Here is an 18,853-nt window from a genome sequence, read left to right as displayed (position 1 = left end):
ATCTAATATTGTATAAAGAATCTAGTGAAACTAATTTTTTGTTTGAGATGTTTACATATATTTTGTATACTTGGTTAAAGCTTTTATGGGGTTGAATTTAGGGCAACCCTAAAATTTGAACTAATTTGGAAACGGGTGTAGTATGTATATTTTTTGGGGTTGGATAAAGCGTGGAATAAGATAGAGTTTCAAGGTGAGGTGGGTGTGAATATCTTTCCTTACACTAGATGTTGCATTGGAGGAGGCATGCATCTGAAAAACCTGCTCTTTGTGCGCCCCAATTTTCCCCGGCCACATACTAACGGTGGTAGATACATGCTGATTGAGCAAACAAAAACAAAAGATATACTCCCTCCGTTCCCAAAAGTAAGTCTTTTTAGAGATTTCAATATAAACTACATACGGATGTATATAGACACAATTTAGAGTGTAGATTCACGCATTTTGCTCTGTATGTAGTCCATATTGAAATCTCTATAAAGATTTATATTTAGGAACGGAGGGAGTACACCCTAAAGATACAAAATGATCTCAATTTACAACTTTGTCTCCATGAGTTTGGTGGAGGAATGGGCAGAAAATGATGGTCGAAATAACATAAAATGAGGAGAAGGGGCACTTTGCTGCCTCTCCCTAGATACTGCAGATAGTCTACGCTCTATATTTCCAACAAAGGCGAACCAAAATGCACGGCCAAAATTTGGTGAAACAGCACATGAGATCAGTCCCCTTGCGCTCGAGTTCCCCTCTTAAGCTAACCTGTACTGCACAGTCTCAATGCTTGTTTACACAAGAAGGGAATAAGCCAGTATATTCCCTAGCACAGAATGTAAGTTCCTGATTGAGACACTATCTATGTGAGTTTCTACAAATACCTTGACCTAAATTGAGATCCTTGAGTTGATGCTTCGTTTGGCCGGTGTGAAATTCCTCGCGGCAACTCATCACTCTCTGGGTCGGCGGTAAACATGCAAGCATACGCCAAATTAGCACCACAGCCCGTGCCACTTTCAGCCTTTTCCTATGACCAAATCGTTTGTCTGGCTAGACTTTCGATGGCTTGGCTTTCTTCTTTTTCGCTTTTGTTTTCGCTTTCGCTTTCGCTTTTGTTTTTGTTTTTGTTTTTGTTTTCTTCTGAGCAATTCCAGAGTCCCGTCTGAAGATCGCCAGGACTTCGATGCTGCATCAGTAATGCATACAGCCAACAAAGCTTATTTATTAGGAAACTGGAAAATAAAAGGCCCATGGACCATGAGCAATCGTCTGAATCATCATAATAGAAAAGGCAAACTAGCATCATGCCTAGTTGCCTGCAACTAATGTGCAAAATCAGAATATAACGGGTTGCATGGGTGGAGACAGAGAAAGCGAAGTCGAAGTTATTTGAACAGGCCATCACAGGCAGATTTAGCTTTAGACAGGTTCATTAATTAAGAATATCAAGAAGCATCTTCAAGTTAATTATTTTGATCAGTGAAAAAAAGCCATGCGCCACTGAAATATTCATGAGAGACTGCTCCTGACTATCTTCAAACTTAATTAGCCTAGAAGTCTCAAATCTATATAATCACCCAAGCCAGGTTGAAAGGGTTGGTCAGAGCAACTTGATTTTTTCTTGCGCAGTACTAGAGCTTAAAACAGTACATAAGGATCTTCAATTACCCCCCTAAAGGTTGCAGTAAAACATAAGGACAGCTTCCAGTCAAGAGGTTGAAACCCGTACCTATCAGTGCCAGGGAAGAAGTTAAAAGCATGTGCATTCTCCAAATGCCAGGCCTCGTTGGATATCAAGCTTTTGCAGTCCTGCATATGAAATGCTTATATATAAGAGAACTGAAGCAACATAAAACTGAGGTAGGAAGGGTACAAGATTTGGACTCCTCATAAGCTAGCAACTGTCACCTTTTTAAAACTGTCCCAGCCGCAGCTGATGTATATGAGGGTCTCTGGCCATATTCCACTACTTTCTTCCATGATTGTACTATCAACATGAACAGCTGGTTCCCTTGCTCGCAGGATCCATGGTCTCTTCTCATCTTTCACCTTTGTAAGTGAACTGTTCAGAGAATAACATTACCGATAAAGCTACCACAATGGAAAAGGATATCATAATTTAAGAAAACTCTGTCGACATATTTGTCAAGTAACTGAAAGCATGTGGACTGTGAATTACTTCTTATATCTACCTTTTGGCCTTGAACGCCTTGCGCTCAGATAAAGCAACTCTCTGTAGAGCATTGATAACAGAAGGGTGCAGTCCTTTCCTGGGAGGATCCACGATAGCAACACTTGACCCTTCAAGCCAGTGAATGGGTTCCTGGTACCATGATGTAGGTTCCAAATGAATCCTTATAATATGAAATGTAACCATTACAGAAATACAGGTTCAATTGCATACAGCTGAAGCATCGGTATTGTGCCAAGTTATGGTGCAACCCAGGTTTGGTGGAAGTCGGCTTGCTGACTTCTCAAAAGACAATTTCGACATTTTGTTGATCTCAACACATCTCACAGACCTGTAATTATAAGAACCTCACTTGAAATATTTTAATACGAGTTTCTAAAAAAGAAAGAGAAGTGAGACACTATAAATGGTACACTAAAAGTTCTTATAAATATTTTAATAGAGAAGCCCCAGGCAGACTGGGTGTCCTAAATCTCAGGTTGAGTCGGCTGGCTTTAGAACCAGGCCCAAAAGAAGTTTTTACAAACAAATAGTGTAAACTAATATATCTAGAGGAAACCAACATACTTGGTTTCTCAGACTTTGCCCGGCTTTGGGCCAGAACACAGTTATATTGGGGCTCTTTTCCCGAGCCAGGCCAGGCTCAAATTTAGCATTTTCAGGCCAGACCCTACACGGGGTTTGGCAAAGTTTAACTGAATTAAACTAATATATTAAGTTCCAGAATGGCATTCACTATACCACACTAGTTTCGATATCACTACTTGTGGCTTAGTGCTACAAGCAAGACAAGCAGTCTCGTACACTTGACTAAGTGGCCTACAAGCAACACATACGGGAAGGCTAACTGATTCGAGCAAAAGCTATCAATAAGTATACCAAATAAGGAATAAAAAACTAACTCTTTGAACTAAAACATTAGTGAAGTATTCTAGAATCTCTAGATTGTGCAAGCATTAAGATAGTGTATCATATCGTAAATTATTTAGTATATCAATGAATTTAAGTATGTGCCACAACATCTGGAATGTCTGGGAAATGATGTTGCCCTGATGCTCAGGCAATATTCATATCTAATCTTGGCACATAAAAAGGTACAATATTTGCTAGTTAAACATCCATTTTACTTACTCACCTACATTTCCGAGAAGCAGCAACGGATAGTTAAACATGCATTTTTGTACTCACCTGCATTTCCTAGAAGCCGCGATGGCTAACCCAATAACACCGGCACCAGAGTACAAATCAACAACTGTTGAGCCCCGTGGTACATATTTGATCAACTTATGCAGTAACGAGTTAAAAGACTGCAGAGGAAACACAACACTGTAAGAAAAGGCTGGTATGACAAACTTACCATAAGTTAAGTTAAGATACACAATCGAACCATGTGCAGCTAGAATGTATGGTGTATGGAATGGCTCTATGGTTAATCAACAGCACCTAATAAATAGAACTGCCTAGATTTTTTTTACTTTGTTGTGAACCTTGGTTCACATCAAGACAAACACAGTGCTGAAGATGGTTGATGGTATGTCTTGAAGGGAATTAGGGTATTGCAAGGGGAAACAGACTATACTTCATATAGGATAAAAATATATATTTTTCTTGCTTCCTCTCATACATTTAAATGAATAGAGTTTGTACCCATTTAGGAGTCCAGCTATGCTAGAGCTTGTACCCATTTAGGAGTCCAGCTATGCTAGAGTATGTATCCAGTTAGGAGTTCTCCTCTTGGGAGTCAAGTTATTTTAGTTAGGGATACGTGCCCAGCTGTCACACGCTGGAATTACTGTTCAGTGAACAGTAGCCTGCCTACAAGGTCTATATAAGGGATGTATCCCAATTGTAAGGAGGCAAGCAAGAACAATCAATTTATTCTCTCTTCGCAACCATGAGTCTACCCAAACCCTTGCAGCCACGCCGTCTGGCTATCTTCATTATAACAGTAGTTATCCTGTTTTGGATCAAGGTTCACAACATTTTGGTACAAAATTTGATCCTGATATAATCACACATACCAGAGTATTAGCCTGCCCAAAGCTATAAGGGTCAAGACAAATATCAACTCCCCCAAAACGCTCCCACAGATCTGCCTCCCCGCCGATATGTCTCCATTTATGCCCAAAAATTATCTGCAGATGCAACAACATTATTATAGGAAAATGCCGCATAGATGTTGTTGGTCGACCAACAGGTAAATATAAGGGAGCTAATTTGTAATCAAAACATATATACATCAATGTCTTATAACTTGTAAGCAATCAGTTTAGACTTTAGAGTAAGAACAAAAAGGAAATCTGAAGATAGCCTTGATATTTTTGTCCTATAGGATTTCCTCATGCTGTACACCTGGTCCTTGCAGCTTGTAAAAATTTTGACGGCTTATCAGAGGAGAGTATTTAATACAAATTTGTTTAATATATGCATAAGCTTCTTATAACGGGGGCACTCGTGACCCGAACAGCTTGACCTAGAAAGTTTTTTACCACTATAGTGCACAATCTTTTCTTTGATACATATTAGTTAACAGTTTAAGAAAATAATAAATCAACTAATATTTGGATTTCATGGTAAAAAAAACTAATATTTGGATTTGTAGAGATGGGAATTGGGTACAATGGAACCATACGAATTATGCACTCCATATTCCACCTTCAGTCTTATCACCAGTATTCATCACTTTGCAGAAGTTCTAAGACTAGACTGTAGTACTATTATCCTAACTTCGCATAAAACTTAACCTATTCCACTATCCATATTGAAAATGGCAAAAGCGGCACGTGCCTTAACTATACAACAAAAGTAAATCAACTACTCCCTCCGTTCACAAATATAAGTTGTTTTGGATATTTCAATATGGACTACATACAGACTGAAATGAGTGAACAAACACACTAAAATGCGTCTATATACATCCGAATCAGAAAAAAGCTATAACATATTATAGTACTCCCTTCGTCTAGAAATACTTGTCGGAGTAATGGATGTATCTAGAACTAAAATATTATCTAGATACATTCATTTCTTCAACAAATATTTTTGGACGGATGAATGGAGGGAGTATATTAAATCCACCAAATTCACACACATATCTTACATTGCTGGTTGATGTCTGGAAATTGGCCCATATGGAGTGAATCACATGCAAATTACTTCTTGGTCCACCATTTGTCCATAAGAACTGTCATGAGTACAATCACCAAGATTGAGGATAATAAGTACACAAAAGCAAAGTAAATGACTTGGCAGAATACTCAGTTGAACCTCAGTTATATGTGTTGAACCTCAGTTGGAAAACTTACTTCTTGCAACAAACTCAACTTCTCTGAATTTTTGGAGCGCTCGTCTCTTGAATTCCAAACCAATGAAACTTGAACTCTCGCTAGGTAGAAAATAACATATTTCAATTATTTTGGGCTTGGAAAATCGACAGTACAGCTTAGAACAGATTGCGAATAAAGCTAACCTTGCTCGTATCTTTGCGCAACTGGAATAGACGTGTTATATGTCGTCACGGTCATCTAGGGATATGACAAAGAAATCAAATGCATCAGGATTATTGGCATATGACATGCTTGATGAGGTCATTCTGTGTTGGGAACTTGGGATTTACAGCAAGGAAGACCGAAGATCACAAATTTCAACTCTCCCATTCACAAAGAGAATCTATAAGGTGTATGTTCTTGGCGCAAAATAAAACTGAATACGTTCTTCGTGTCGTTATACATACATTATGTACATGCTATTAAGCAAAGTAATAATTACCTGCACGTATCTTAGTTCACCAGTACCAGCATCTTCATCAAAAGGCTGCACACCGAGCTCGGATATACCTACAAGACCAGAGTTCTAACATATTATGCTTCACTTCGTGATGTGAAGACAGTATGTTTTTCCTAATGTGTATGAAACAGGCACAACAGACAGGAACACACCTTGCTTCAGAAGCTTAATAGCATAGTTAATGCTTGGGTGATGGGCTGGAAAAATGTGAAAATAAAACGATGAGTAATAGATTGAAAATAAAAATAACATGCAACAGAACGAAGTTCAAGTGGATAGCCGGACACTCTGCAACTCTTGCAGTTAAACAGAATTTGATAGCTAACCTCTGCACTCGGGAATATCTTGAACAATATGTGTCCCTTCCTGATACAGGCCAATCAGCGGTTTCTCTGGTGTTCCGCGTACCGCTAGCTTCGCCCGGCACCGCCATTCTGACTAAAAACAAGGTTCCCGCATTCAGAGTTTCAGACTTAGCGGCAAAGCAAATCCAGTAACTAATCACATTATTTGCTTAGGTAACTCTACATTTACTGTGAAGTGGGAAGTTTTGAACCTAAATTTCTTCGCGGTTACTGGATCAGGTGACCAGAAGCCATGCAAACTACTCCCTCCGTTAATATAAGTCTTTTAAGAGATTCCACTATAGACTACATATGGAGCAAAATGAGTGAACCTATACTCTAAAAGGCATCTATATACATCCAAATGTAGTCTCTATACTGGAATCTCTAAAAAGAATTATATTTAGGAACAGAGGGAGTAATTTAGTTGAAACCAAATAGACATATCAACCCACACATTTCGTGCTAGAAATTTGTGGGAGCTACACGTACCAGCCTGCCCCTGCTGAAGGTGAAGTCTTCGATTCCGTGAGCACTGAAGAAATCCGTCACCTCCTGCAGCACCGGCGGCTTGTCGAGGTAGAACTCGTGAGTGCACCCGGAGCACCTACGAACCACGCAGAAGAAGAGTCAGCTCACACGCACGCACGTACCGAAGCGAGCGCCGGCGCGTCGGGGAACAGAGCGAGAGCGAGAGAGCATCGTACGAGCCGAAGTGGGTGCAGTTGAGGCAGGTGGAGGCGGGGTCCATGGTGGAGACAATGACGGGCGGCGGGGGCAGGGAGGCAGCCGGTTTTGGCGCGACGACCGGCTTGAGCCGCGGAGGTGGCGGCGGGGCGCGGCGAGGGGGAGGGGGCGGAGGAGGAGGGCGAACGCGAGGCGGGGGGCGCGGCCGGGTCGTGGTAGTGAGTCGCGGTGCCGGGGCGGTCGGGGACGGCCAGGGGATCAGCCCCGCCGGGGGAGGCATCGCCGGCGGTTGGGGAGGCGGGAAGAGGGGTGTGGAGGGAGGGATAAGGAGGCGGGCGATGCGCTTGGATATGAGACTGATTTTTCAGTAGTGTCTTACTGTCTTTTATCGAAGGCAGGTTTTTTTTCCTTTCAAAAAAAACATATAGCCGTTCTACTCTCTTTTCTATTCCCTTCATTCCAATTAATAAGGCTAATGCATTTCAGAATTCAATTTTAATCAAATCTATAGTGCACCTTTTGTGGCCTAAAAATTATACGATTGAAAACTTCTTTCGAATTTGAATTCAATGGTATAATTTTTGTCATAACCTACATTTGATTGATCTAATTTATGGTCAAAGTGCACCTTTAAAATGTGTGCATGTCGTATTCATTGACATGAAGGGAGTAGCAAAATTTACTCAAAAAGGAGAATGAAGGACACGGAGTTTTGGCTCCCGGGTGCACAACCGCCTAAATGAATATCAAACTTGGGGAAATAGCATAATATTGTTTCGTACAAAATGTAGACGTACCTCACATATGAATTTTCGTGAAGAAATCAATGATCCTGATAGACAAAGAAGAAAAAATCAGTGCTATAAAAAAACCATGTTTTGAAGCATGTTGAAAGGTCCGATTTTTTATTTTACATTTGCTCCGAACACGCAGATGTCGCCATCATGAAAATTCACAAGCGAGTGGAACACTCGACTATGTCTATTATAAAAAAAATACTTCGCTATTTTTATCCGAATGCACATGGAACCATGTACATCAGTGTTTTTCTGATAATCAAAGCCTATATTATCTTCATAAATTATGCCACCATAGATGAGAGTGTTTATTGCCAACTCTAATGATTGTTTCAATCATTTAGGAGATGGTTAATTAGTCGACTCATGGCTAACCATCAAACTATACACAATGTAGAAAGCTCATGTGCATGTTATCACACTTTTTTATTTCATGTGTGATATGTATCAAAAAGTGGCACCAATCCATTTCTTTTCCAAAATCACTCCCGACTATCTAATGTTGAGTGTGATGTTGCCTTCACATATTAACCCACTCAATTGATACCACGGCTTCTTCTGCACGAAAGCAAGGACATACAACCAATTAAAAGAACCACATAGGCAATTTCACGCCTTCAAAACATACACCGTTGTTCAGTTTATGACTCAGATAGAACCTCCACTTCGCCATTGCTCTGGCTCACCTTCTTTCTTGAACCAACATGCCCATCCTCAATCACCACCTTCCCCTCGGGTATGTCACAAAATGGTGTAGATATGAATCATGTTCATTCCATATGTTAACGTCGAGCAATGTGTACAAACCTAAAGTATTGAAAAAGGGTTCATTTTCATGCCATGGATTTTTTTTTCAAAAAGGGGCGCTTTATTACTTAAAAGGTTTAAGCATTACACCCGGCCTCTGCATAACTAAAATGCACACAGCCAACAAAGTCCTCACGACAAGCAAATGTCATGGATGCTCGAACATACAAAGGAATTCCCAAAGAGTCTCGCTTGTTTGTTATAATTAACCTACCTTTTTTATTAAGAAATGAGAGTAGAACATGTTGAATGATGGAAACAGACACAAGCAGCATGACCAAGTTTGTTTTGATATTTATTATTATCTTTGCCATGGGACAGTCTTAACTATGAATTAGCACCTCCAACCCAATGCACTTTCAAGCAAAGATAGGGCTAATTTGCATTAAATTGGTACAAAACCCATAGAGTGGTTATGTAGTTTTGTTTAGTTGGGAGTGATTACGTAGATGACTTTGATATTGTGACACAAACAATAAAGATGACATGGCAACTGACCAAAATTTACATTCTCTTATAAAAAATACTCCCTCCGTTTTTATTTACTCCGCATATTTAGCCTTGCCCTAATTCAAACTTTATAAAGTTTGACCAAGTTTATTAAAAACAATATAAACTTTCACAATAAAAATATATATGGTATAAAAATATATGACTGATGATTCTAATGGTAATGTTTTGGAATTGTGGATGTTAATCTTTTTTTATGAACGTGGTCAAAGTTTAGAAAGTTTGACTCGAGACAAAGCTAATATGCAAAGTAAATAAAAACGGAGGGAGTATAAAACAAGTCTAATGGTATTTTCTTTCCTCCTCTATTACTAGCATATTCATTCCACGTAGCAAAAAAACAACCTTTTGTAAGTGCCACACCTAAACTATATAAAAACAAATCTAGAAGGTAGTTGATGTTGATTTTTTATATTTACTTCAAAGTGCAAGCCAAACCGTTTTATATTGCTAGTATTTTAAATTTCTAGGTACAGTTGTTTTTAAAAAGTTATTAAGATTAAGAGGTTATTTGACCGGATACGCGAAACATTTTTCGTCCTTTCCTCCCATGAGCGAGTCTCCAAATCTAGGGTTTCTCTGCCTCGCGTCGGCACCATTGCCGATCTGCCTCGTCTCATGTGGGGCCATGGAGGCGTGGTGGACCAAACCCTTGTCGGTGGAAGGGCTCATGCTCCATTTTAGGCGTTTTTTTAGTTGTTTAGGGTTTGTGTCCTGCTCAGGAAGACGAGGGCGGTGGCGGCTCCCTAAAGATGGAATAAGATTCTCCTCGCCTAGCACCGTCTCGGCGGTCCGCCTAGCGTCGTTGGAGGGTGTGTGTAGGTGTGTCTCCGGTGGATCTTGCAAGATTCAGTTGGCGGTTGTCGTCGGTGGATCTAGTTGGATCCGGTCTTGATTTGTTTGTGTTTGTGTGTCCTCCAATTGGATCATTATGATCTAAGCTTCTCTTCGTCGGTGACGTTGTTGTTCTGGTGTGCTGGTCCTTTAGGGCCTTAGCACGACGACTTATCGATTGTCTGCTAACAAGGTCTGCCGACTTCAATGAGGGAGGGGCGATGACGATGAAGCGCCTTAGGTTCCAGTACTTATAGTCCTCGTTGCCCCGAAGAATATAGACGAAAGGAAGTGCGAAAGAAGAAATAAAGTACGTGGATCGAAGTGAAAATCACATAGCTACTAAGTCAAAACGTCCAATGAGAATGGAAACCAAGAGGGACATGGAACCCATTGGCAGCTCTATCAGTTATTTCATTATTAACATTCCTTAACCAATAGAAAAAGGAAAGAGATCACAAGCGTTATCACTTTCCAGACGCAGCTTTGGTTTAATAGTACATCCTAATAAAGGACGACCATGCTTGTACATGGATGTAATTTCTAACCTTGATGTTTGATGAATTGATCGGAAGCTTTTCTCGAAAAAAAAAGGTTATTTGATCGAATATGCTTCTAACTGCAAAGAAAAAAAAAATCGGATTTTCCCCTTGTTTGCTCCCAGAGAAAAGCCCAAGACAGTGTCCAACAGCGTCTGCTACTCGGGCCAACACTTTTCTCAACAAAAAAAGGCTCGGGCCGACACTCTGCATCGCAAGAAGCGGCCCAGCAACTCGACCCGGCAGTCGGCTCCGATAGGAACAGAGCAAAAAAAGAAAAAAAAACATAGCCGAGCCGGTCAGACGACGTCCGAAGCAGAAGAGGAGACAGGATTCAGGAACCCGCGAGACGAAGCAGGAAGCCAGAGGCGCTCTCCAATCCAAGCATGTAAGCGAGCTAATCGATCCTCTTCCTGTTCTTCCGCGCATCCTGCGATTAACCCTCATGCAATCGTACCCGTGTGTCATCCAGTCCGGCGGTGTTGCTATTTCTCAAGAATCTGCGTTCTTTTTTATTTTTTTGGCAGGAGGTCGTCGATTAACCGGCCGCCGACGCCGGACCAGGAGGAGGACGAGGAGGAGGAGCAAGGGAAGGAGGCTTCTCTCGGAGATATCATCAACCTCAAGGTACCGCCTGCTCGCTTGCCCCCACCGCCCCTGCCCCCGCGGCGCAGCAAATCTGCGGTCGCGGACCGGCTGTCCTTCCTTTTCCTTCTCTCTCGGGATTAGGGTTACTGGCGTGCTATAAGTGTGTGTTAGGTTTGCCGGCAGCTGCCGGTGCCATACGGGTGGGTGAAACTTTCGATCCGATTTGGTTAGGGTTTGATAGGAAGAGGGGATAAGGTTTTTCAAGAAGGAACAGTGGATGGTCTTAGGGTTGTGTTTTTTTGCTTCTACTTTCATTGGGTGTGGTAACAGTGAGGTGGGTTTTTGGTTTCTCAAGTTGGTGGAGAGCGGCGAGAAGGAGAGGCTGATGGAGCTTCTCCGGGAGCGGCTCGTCGAGTGCGGCTGGAGGGATGACATGAAGGCTCTCTGCAGGTTTGGCTCCTCATCCATCAAAGTCCAGTATAATGTCTGGCATGTTTTTTACTATGGCTAACAACTCTGAAGAATGAATTATATCTGTCGTTTCCTGTCCAATGTTGCATAGCAATCAGTTAACATTGCTGTAGGGTTTCATTCGAATAGAAAACCTGCCCCCCTTCGAAAATAAACATGTTTTTAAACTCACAACAATGCAGAGTTTCTATCCTGTTTACTAGGTTAGTTATGACCAAAGAAAAATAGCATACATTTCTCTTGATTTCTCGTAAAGCAAACTTAACTGCAGGCATACCACTTTCTGATCGATGAGCAAATGCATGGCTTTAGTAGGTGTTTACTACAGTTTAAACCAGTACCAGTCTCTATAACATTTGCAATGAGTTAAATGTTTTGTTTTAGTACAAAAATTCCAGAGCTACAAGTAACAAAAGCAGCATGTGCGCTTTAAGACATACTTTCTGCACATTCGTCAAGTATTATGAAGAGTTTCTTAACTCTGTCGCACAGGACCACTTCAACTGTTATGTTTCTGCAGAATCATCTCCAGACTAATTCTATATCACTGAAATCTCTTGAGCCTTGGCAACCAACTTGCAGTTTATCACTAACCTGTCTGCTGCCTCAAGCTGTCATATTTGAGCATTCTGAAATTTTTGTTGTATTGCACACTCCATTTGCCTGGACTCAAGATGCCAATGGTTTTTCCCTTGAGAATTTAAAAGCTATCATTCCCCGTCGTCATCGTTGACTAATCTTATTTTTCTCTCTAGGGCTTATGCAAGGAAAAAGGGAAGAAATAATGTAACATTAGATGATCTTATTCATGTTATTACTCCAAAAGGAAGAGGTCAGTGATTTTCATTTGTCCAGTTAATTTATTTCTGGTTGCAAGAGGTATGTTACTTAGTTCCAGTGCACATTAGATACGAGTTGGAAGGATTGTTATGAAATAATATAACCATGGCTTGTATATGTCCATCTTTCCATAAGTGTCAAGCAAGGGAAAAAGCAGTGCCTAAACTCCAAAGTTGATTGCTTCCTTACTGTAACAGGATCTGGGACAAAATTTTGGAGAATGTTCTTTTTTCGCACCTGCTTCTCGCCTCCTATGTTTGCCATAGATTTGTGCACTTTTTGTCAATAACAGCCCTAAGCAAATGTTTCTTTCATTTGGGTTGGTTCTTGTTGCACGATTATCATTTTGTCCTGCTTCTGAAACAGCCTCGGTGCCCGATGCGGTGAAGGCAGAGCTGCTGCAACGCATCCGATCCTTTCTCATGTCTTCCTCGCTTTGGTAGCCCATGAATCACGCCGATCGGAAGGCGCGTGTAGGAAGCTTGAAGCATCGATCTTGAACGTGTAACACTTCAGAGAAGCAGCAAATATCGACATAAAACGGATCTGGTGCTGTGGACGTGTTTCCTGGTCAGGCATGTGGTTGGCCCTGTTCTCTGACTGTACCATCACCACACTGTATTTGTAGCGCTACATTGCGCGGTCGCTTCGATGCCACTTGGTAATCTTAATTAGAGAACTCAGAATCAATGCGTCTGGTGGTACTACTCGCGTGTCTCATGTCAAACCTGATTGAGTGATCCTCATGAGGGACCAACAAGAACAGACGCCACTTTTGTCATTGTGTTGTGAAGGCCTTATCTGATACTAGTATTTTCTGTGTGCTGCTTTATTGATTGTTACATGTATGTGCCGCCAAAATTGATTTTGTTTGCCGACGATAAGTTTGTCCGGTCCTTTCGAACCTCCGAAAGATTTCACAATAGGGGTGAAAGAAGATATTTTTTCGCTGCGCTGCTTGGCTGTCGATTCAACTGTGTGTTGATATTTGTTTGTTGTGCTGTTTGGCTGTTGATATTTGTTTGTGCTGCCAAAATCGATCTTATTTGTCGTCGACAACTTTTTTGGGGGCTCACTGGAACCTCTGAAAGATGGGTTCAGAAATCAGATATTTTTTTGCTGGATATTTGTTTGCTGTGCTGGCTGGCCCTTAATTTAGGTTTGTGTTGCTCTCTCTCTCTCTCACACACACACTCTGGTCAGAGGTTTGCATATAAGACCAACGTACTGTTCCATGCACATCAAAAGGCAGTGGTGCACCATCGCAAAAAAAAAAGGCAGTGGTGCATGATGACCCACACATCATGGGCAGTTAACGCGTCCTTGTCACAAAGTTCGACCAAAAAGCAGCACGAATCCGGCTCCATCCGTGGCACCGCTGCAAACCACGGATTCCGCCGTGATCCGCGCCGAATCGCCAATGGAAAAAAGGCAAAAGGCCACCGGACAATTGGCACCCTGGACACAGGCGAAATCCACTTGTCCAGCACCCATCATCAAGTTGCCACAAACCCCACCAATCACACACAGTGAACCCCTGGAGAACATGGCATGGTAGGTACTACTCCCTCCGTTCGAAATTACTTATCTCGAAAATGGATGTATCTAGAACTAAAATACATCTGGATACATCCATTTCTGCGACAAGTAATTCTGAACAGAGGCATCAATCATGCCATTTTCTTTCTGGCCAACTGCTGGCAACTGAAAAACATATCCATGGAGAGAGATCACTCAGGCTCAGATCAGAGGCAGGCAAGGAGATTAAAGATATGCACAGGCCGAAGCATTTTGTCGAGCTAGGTAGGGTTCAGCACATGAACTCCCCGGAGTGGACTATTCGCTTGATTATTACAAGCATATTTATATATATATATGGCACTCTCAGCGCTCTCACCATCTTTACAGTAGCTCGATTCAGGGGCTGATCAGGTTCAGGTAGTAGTAGTGGTGGTATATCGTAGTAGATACAGCTCGGAGACGCCGCGCCGTCGACCCTATCTCAGACGGCGCAGGGGCCAGGGCCGGTCTTCTGCCGCCCCTCGTCGTCTAGAGCCAGGCTGTGGACGAAGGTCGGCAGGCAGCAGCGGCCGGAGTACCAGGCCCGCTCTTTCCGGCTCCTAGCCTCCCTCACCGGCGTCGGCTCCGTGCTGCAGCCGGAGCTGGGCTCTGACACAGACTTCCCAGCTGCCACGGCGCCGGGCTGCGGACCCTGCTGTCCGCTCTTGCTGCCGTCTGACTCTCCGGTGGCGGCTGCGGCGCTCTCTCCGGTGTCGTTTCGCGTCGCCTCCTGCAGGAGGTCGGCTAATTTTCTCCGTCCGGTCGGAGAAGCCTCCGATGAGTTGGGGCTCTGCGCGGCGTTATCAGGTAGAAACACGTTGCTCATCACGGTCTGCGCCCTGGGTTGATGGACCGGAGTGCTGCCGCGGGACGGAGTGAAATCTGCATAGCATGAAGAACATATCTTATGGTTAAGCGCTTTATCGAAAATCTTATGGTTAAGCGTGTTGCAGGGGCTGGAGACTTGAAACTATCACATGATCTGGTAGTTGAAGATCTAGTTATCCACTATTAAACTCCTGAGGGTGTCACAAAAGGCAGGCATGATTGTCTTATATTCTCAAGATTTGGCATTAGCTATATAAAATGAAGGAGCCACATGGGATGGGGTAGCTAACTGCAGCTCATAACTGTTTAGATGCCAACAAGCATGATAGTGCCAAAAGACTAGATCAAAATCAAAGGCCCTCAACCTTTTTGTCTCAAGAAGCAATCGGCGCCTAAAATAAGCCCCTCGGATTCTAGTGCGACAAATGAAAGCTACATCAGCAGTTCATCATCATATCAATCAGAGAACATGCAATTGGGCCTAAACAAACAGACGGAGGAAACAAGCCACATGCTAGCATGCTACAGATATATAATATTAATGACAGAACAGCCTAAAAAAGGAACAGCATGAACCAATCCACTGGCACAAGAGAAACATCGGTATGGAGAGGGAGCATAATTGCACACAAGAATGGGAGTATATAATACTCGAGCGCTAGAATGGAATCCTCTTATACAGTGGGTAGATAAATGTGTCTATTTCTGTGATTACCTCCATTTATGCTGTAGAAGTCGTCCTCACAGTCGGAATCTAACCACGGTTGAGACTCGAAGAACATCTCATCCTTGCTACCTGCAAATTGGGTTCTGTTAGCTCTGCTCTTCTTAAAAGAATTATCGGATTCGGTTAGGCAGAAATATGATTGGACCGCATTAAAATTTGATAGAAACATCGTCGCAGAACCACTGGCTTGCACACTTATTTGATGATGATTCAGAAGTCAAGGCTGGCACTTGATTTCAGATAAAGCAATATTAGAGCCAAAACCCAGCAACAACGAAGCAAGCTCCTGATTTGGGGCGACAGGGAGAGACACACAAGACTGAAACTTTAAATTGGGAATTCTAAGCTGCTGCAACTAAGGACGAAACTGTGTCCCCCTAAGAATCTGGCCACGAAAATAACAAAGGAACCAGATAGTCTTTCCATGGTTGCAGCGACAGAGCATCCTGATTTGGGCAAGTGCCTGAATTTTTCAAGAACTGGATAAATAAGTTATGACAAGAATTTTTCACAAAAAGGATTTCGGTAGCCGCTGAATCCTGAGGTGCAGTTGAATTCAGAACCAGTCTGCGCTGATAAAAGTCGCTGTCTGTTGAGACGAATAGATCATCACTACCTACTGAAATTCTGAAACAATCAACCAGATTGATTGTTTACAGAAGGGATTACCAGAACCGCAACGCCTCCTTGGCCATGAATGCAGAGCAGACACGAACAATAAATTAATTAATGAAGAAAAAGTACTTCCCAAAAAGCAGCCTTTCCTCCACATAAAGATAAAGAACCGACCACCAATCTGCTCCTTCCGCCGTGGAAGATAAAGATTACAGATTAATCTAACCCGCGACTGATAACTGACGAAGCAAGCAAGAATCGGAATGGACGGCGTCTCGGTGAAAGAAAGATGAAGCGCCGTACATACCGGAGTCAGGGGTCCTGCCGCCAGGGCCGAACCCCTCGATCTTGCGCTTGAGGTCGACGAGGACGTCGCCGACGGGGGTGCCGTCCTTGGACGGCGGCGAGGGGGCGAGCAGCTGCTGCTTCTTGGGCAGCTCGACGTCCTCCTTGTGGACCGACGCGCAGGAACCCATCTCCGGCGTCTCCCCCGCGCACACTTCTTGGAACCCAAACAGAGAGTCTCGACGGACAATAGACCACCCCCGTGTGTGCGGCAAGTGGAGGGAGGATGGGGATTGGGGAGGGAGGGAGCACGAGTTCTTGGGGGGACGGGCGAATGGTACGTACACGGGTGGGGAGTGGGTATTGTTGTTTACTGGAAATAGTGCGGCGGCATCGGAGCAGAAGCAGCGGCAGCCATGCTTGCGTCTCGGGATGTGGACGGCGCGAAACGGGGGAGGGGGAGAGAGAGGGAAGGAAGGCTGATGAAGCGGCGTGCCTGGCAGTGCCGGACGATCGCTCGCAGTTAATACTGTACCGCTTCGCGAGAGAAAAATCAGAGACTTTTTCTGCTGCCTCGAGAGAGATGGTAGAATAATCGTGCGGCCCAAGCTTTTTACTATTTATTTTTGACATGGACCCGGGTGGTAAAAGAAAGAGTTTATGAGCGCATAGGTGACGCGACAGGACTGACACGACACGACGTTGTTTGTTTATAGAATATCCGCCGTGGAATTTTTGCCATTCGGATTCTTAAACAAGGTCTTCCGTGTGCCAACGTGACGTCTTCCTTCTTGTGACGAGAAATCGGAGATGTTTAGAAAATGGAGCTGGGAGAGGAGCGGTTAGGCGATTCGAGAGAAAGCGAGGTTGAGAAAAAATCCGTAGTGCCTATCTATCTATCTACTGGGCGTACGGGTACGGCGACAGGGGCGAGACTTTGACATTTTGGAGCGGCACGGACGGAACAGGTTGGAGTGCGGGCACGCAATTGACTACCATGTCCACCTATGATATGGCTTTGGACACGGCATGCAGGGCGGGAGAGTGTTGTGTTGGCGAGACATGCGTGACTCGCTCTTGGGGTTGGGCCGTTGGGGCATGGCACCACGAGTTGTTTTCTTCAATCCGGTTCAGCAGCAGGGAGGGACAAATAGCGCAAGAATTTCCCACCGAGCTGGATTCAAACTCTCCATCCAGCTGAGCCAGAGTACCAGTCAGTCAGTGAGTCAGTCGCCTGTGCGTGTACTCCGCGTGTGCCGCGTGGGTGCTCGCGACTGCTGAGTTGTCGTCCTTCAATTCCTGTGGACGTAGTACGCAGTTATTTTCACGTCAGTGTCCGATCGGCCGGCCATCTCTGCACGTTTGGAGCATACGACGACCTCGCTTTGGTTTCAAATTTTCAAAAACGCACTTTATAAAATATTCGAAGATTTCAGAAGTAAATACGTTTTCAATACTTATTTTCCCCTAAAAAAGGTTTTCAAAGTTCGACTCTTTGGTTTCAAATTTAATATTTTCGGCCTCTTATTATGTAAGTCATATTCATCTGCTGTAGTGGCTAACCAAATCAGGTACACCCTGCCAGGTCCCAAGTTTGACTCCACGACATGTTTCTCTTTTGGAATTATTACGTCGCGCGTTAAGAAAAAGAAAGAAATAATTTTTACGGTGCATGATAAGGAAAAAACTCGCTTTATGTCTGGTGGGCCGGCCCAGTCCAGTGAGCAGCCAATAATCCGAAACATTTTTTAAAAACATTATTTACGCCATAATTTATGAAATTCCAAAAACATTATTAAAAAAATGTGACACAATTCTGAAAATCCGAAACATTTTTCATAGCATGTGAAAAACTGTTGGAATTCTGAACAATTTTTCGACAAGTGTGGTTTTTTTTTGAAACCGCGAACAGTTTTTTAAATGCGAATAGAATTTCAGAATTACAAATATGTTTTCAAAAACACAAAATGATTTGAATTCGTGCCGAAAATATAAAACAGGAACATATTTTAACTTCTGAATAATTTTAGAAATGTGCGAACATTTTTTAAACTTCATGAATTCTTTTTGTGTTATAGTGGGCCGGCCCAAATTCTTGTCCGTGAGAGTAGCTGGTTATCCCGGCCGGGATTGTTTTATTCCCGGTGTGCCGAACAGGTCTAGGGTCGAAAATAGACCTGGATTACAAGTTTAGAGTGTCAATTTTCGGGATTCAAAGTTTAGGGTTTGATTTAGCTTTCGTCTACAACTTTAAGGTTTATTTTGAACTTTTTTCCGTTTCATGAACACGGTGTCCTTGTTGCCGTCGCTGGGCTTTGGCATGTACGTGCGCACGGTTAATTCCCATGGAATAAAATTGCACCACGGCCGATTCACGGACATATATGAATGCACCATAGGCCTCAATCAATCATGCACGTACGCGCCGGCCCAGCTGTGCAAACAGTTCG

At 43.0% G+C, this 18,853-nt stretch overlaps 3 protein-coding genes across 3 annotated transcripts in view; 1 reads left to right on the top strand and 2 right to left on the bottom strand.

Annotated features, from left to right (window-relative positions):
- The window catches only part of LOC109778652 (transcription and mRNA export factor ENY2), a 259,142-nt gene extending 245,922 nt beyond the window's left edge, over positions 1-13,220 (top strand). The window contains exons 2-6 of the mRNA XM_020337211.3: positions 10,812-10,877; positions 11,017-11,116; positions 11,433-11,527; positions 12,304-12,380; positions 12,755-13,220. Of these exons, the coding sequence (XP_020192800.1) occupies positions 10,876-10,877; positions 11,017-11,116; positions 11,433-11,527; positions 12,304-12,380; positions 12,755-12,831 (351 nt within the window). The 5' untranslated portion in view covers positions 10,812-10,875 and the 3' untranslated portion in view covers positions 12,832-13,220. The remainder of the gene's footprint in view (positions 1-10,811; positions 10,878-11,016; positions 11,117-11,432; positions 11,528-12,303; positions 12,381-12,754) is intronic.
- Positions 536-7,379, bottom strand: LOC109778653 (uncharacterized). Its single transcript, XM_020337212.4, has 15 exons — positions 7,023-7,379; positions 6,808-6,922; positions 6,298-6,409; positions 6,124-6,168; positions 5,954-6,021; positions 5,655-5,709; positions 5,491-5,570; positions 5,286-5,369; positions 4,207-4,320; positions 3,374-3,492; positions 2,399-2,516; positions 2,187-2,317; positions 1,903-2,056; positions 1,724-1,803; positions 536-1,180 (listed from the first exon to the last, which is right to left on the bottom strand). The coding sequence occupies exons 1-15, from the start codon at positions 7,280-7,282 to the stop codon at positions 1,045-1,047; spliced, it is 1,671 nt and encodes a 556-aa protein (XP_020192801.1). The 5' UTR covers positions 7,283-7,379; the 3' UTR covers positions 536-1,044.
- A 918-nt stretch (positions 13,221-14,138) lies between the features above and the next one.
- On the bottom strand, positions 14,139-16,926 carry LOC109778651 (uncharacterized). The gene is made up of 3 exons (XM_020337210.4): positions 16,426-16,926; positions 15,492-15,572; positions 14,139-14,830 (listed from the first exon to the last, which is right to left on the bottom strand). The coding sequence occupies exons 1-3, from the start codon at positions 16,592-16,594 to the stop codon at positions 14,391-14,393; spliced, it is 690 nt and encodes a 229-aa protein (XP_020192799.1). The 5' UTR covers positions 16,595-16,926; the 3' UTR covers positions 14,139-14,390.
- Positions 16,927-18,853: the final 1,927 nt, after the last annotated feature.

This window comes from Aegilops tauschii, chromosome 3, assembly GCF_002575655.3.
Source record: "Aegilops tauschii subsp. strangulata cultivar AL8/78 chromosome 3, Aet v6.0, whole genome shotgun sequence".
NCBI classification, from domain to species: domain Eukaryota; kingdom Viridiplantae; phylum Streptophyta; class Magnoliopsida; order Poales; family Poaceae; genus Aegilops; species Aegilops tauschii.
The sequence above is the reverse complement of the archived record's forward strand: the minus strand, read 5'-3'. Positions and strand labels throughout refer to the sequence as shown.

Bases quoted from the DNA above. Each gene is read 5' to 3' on its own strand.
- LOC109778651 (XM_020337210.4), bottom strand. From the start codon at position 16,594: ATGGGTTCCTGCGCGTCGGTCCACAAGGAGGACGTCGAGCTGCCCAAG. The intron at 15,573-16,425 runs GTATGTACGGCG...CCCAATTTGCAG, and splicing joins CGGCAGGACCCCTGACTCCG to GTAGCAAGGATGAGATGTTC. The intron at 14,831-15,491 runs GTAATCACAGAA...CATGCTATGCAG, and splicing joins CTTCTACAGCATAAATGGAG to ATTTCACTCCGTCCCGCGGC.
- LOC109778653 (XM_020337212.4), bottom strand. From the start codon at position 7,282: ATGCCTCCCCCGGCGGGGCTGATCCCCTGGCCGTCCCCGACCGCCCCG. The intron at 6,410-6,807 runs GTACGTGTAGCT...CCTTGTTTTTAG, and splicing joins CCTTCAGCAGGGGCAGGCTG to TCAGAATGGCGGTGCCGGGC. The intron at 2,318-2,398 runs GTATGCAATTGA...TCATGGTACCAG, and splicing joins ACAATACCGATGCTTCAGCT to GAACCCATTCACTGGCTTGA.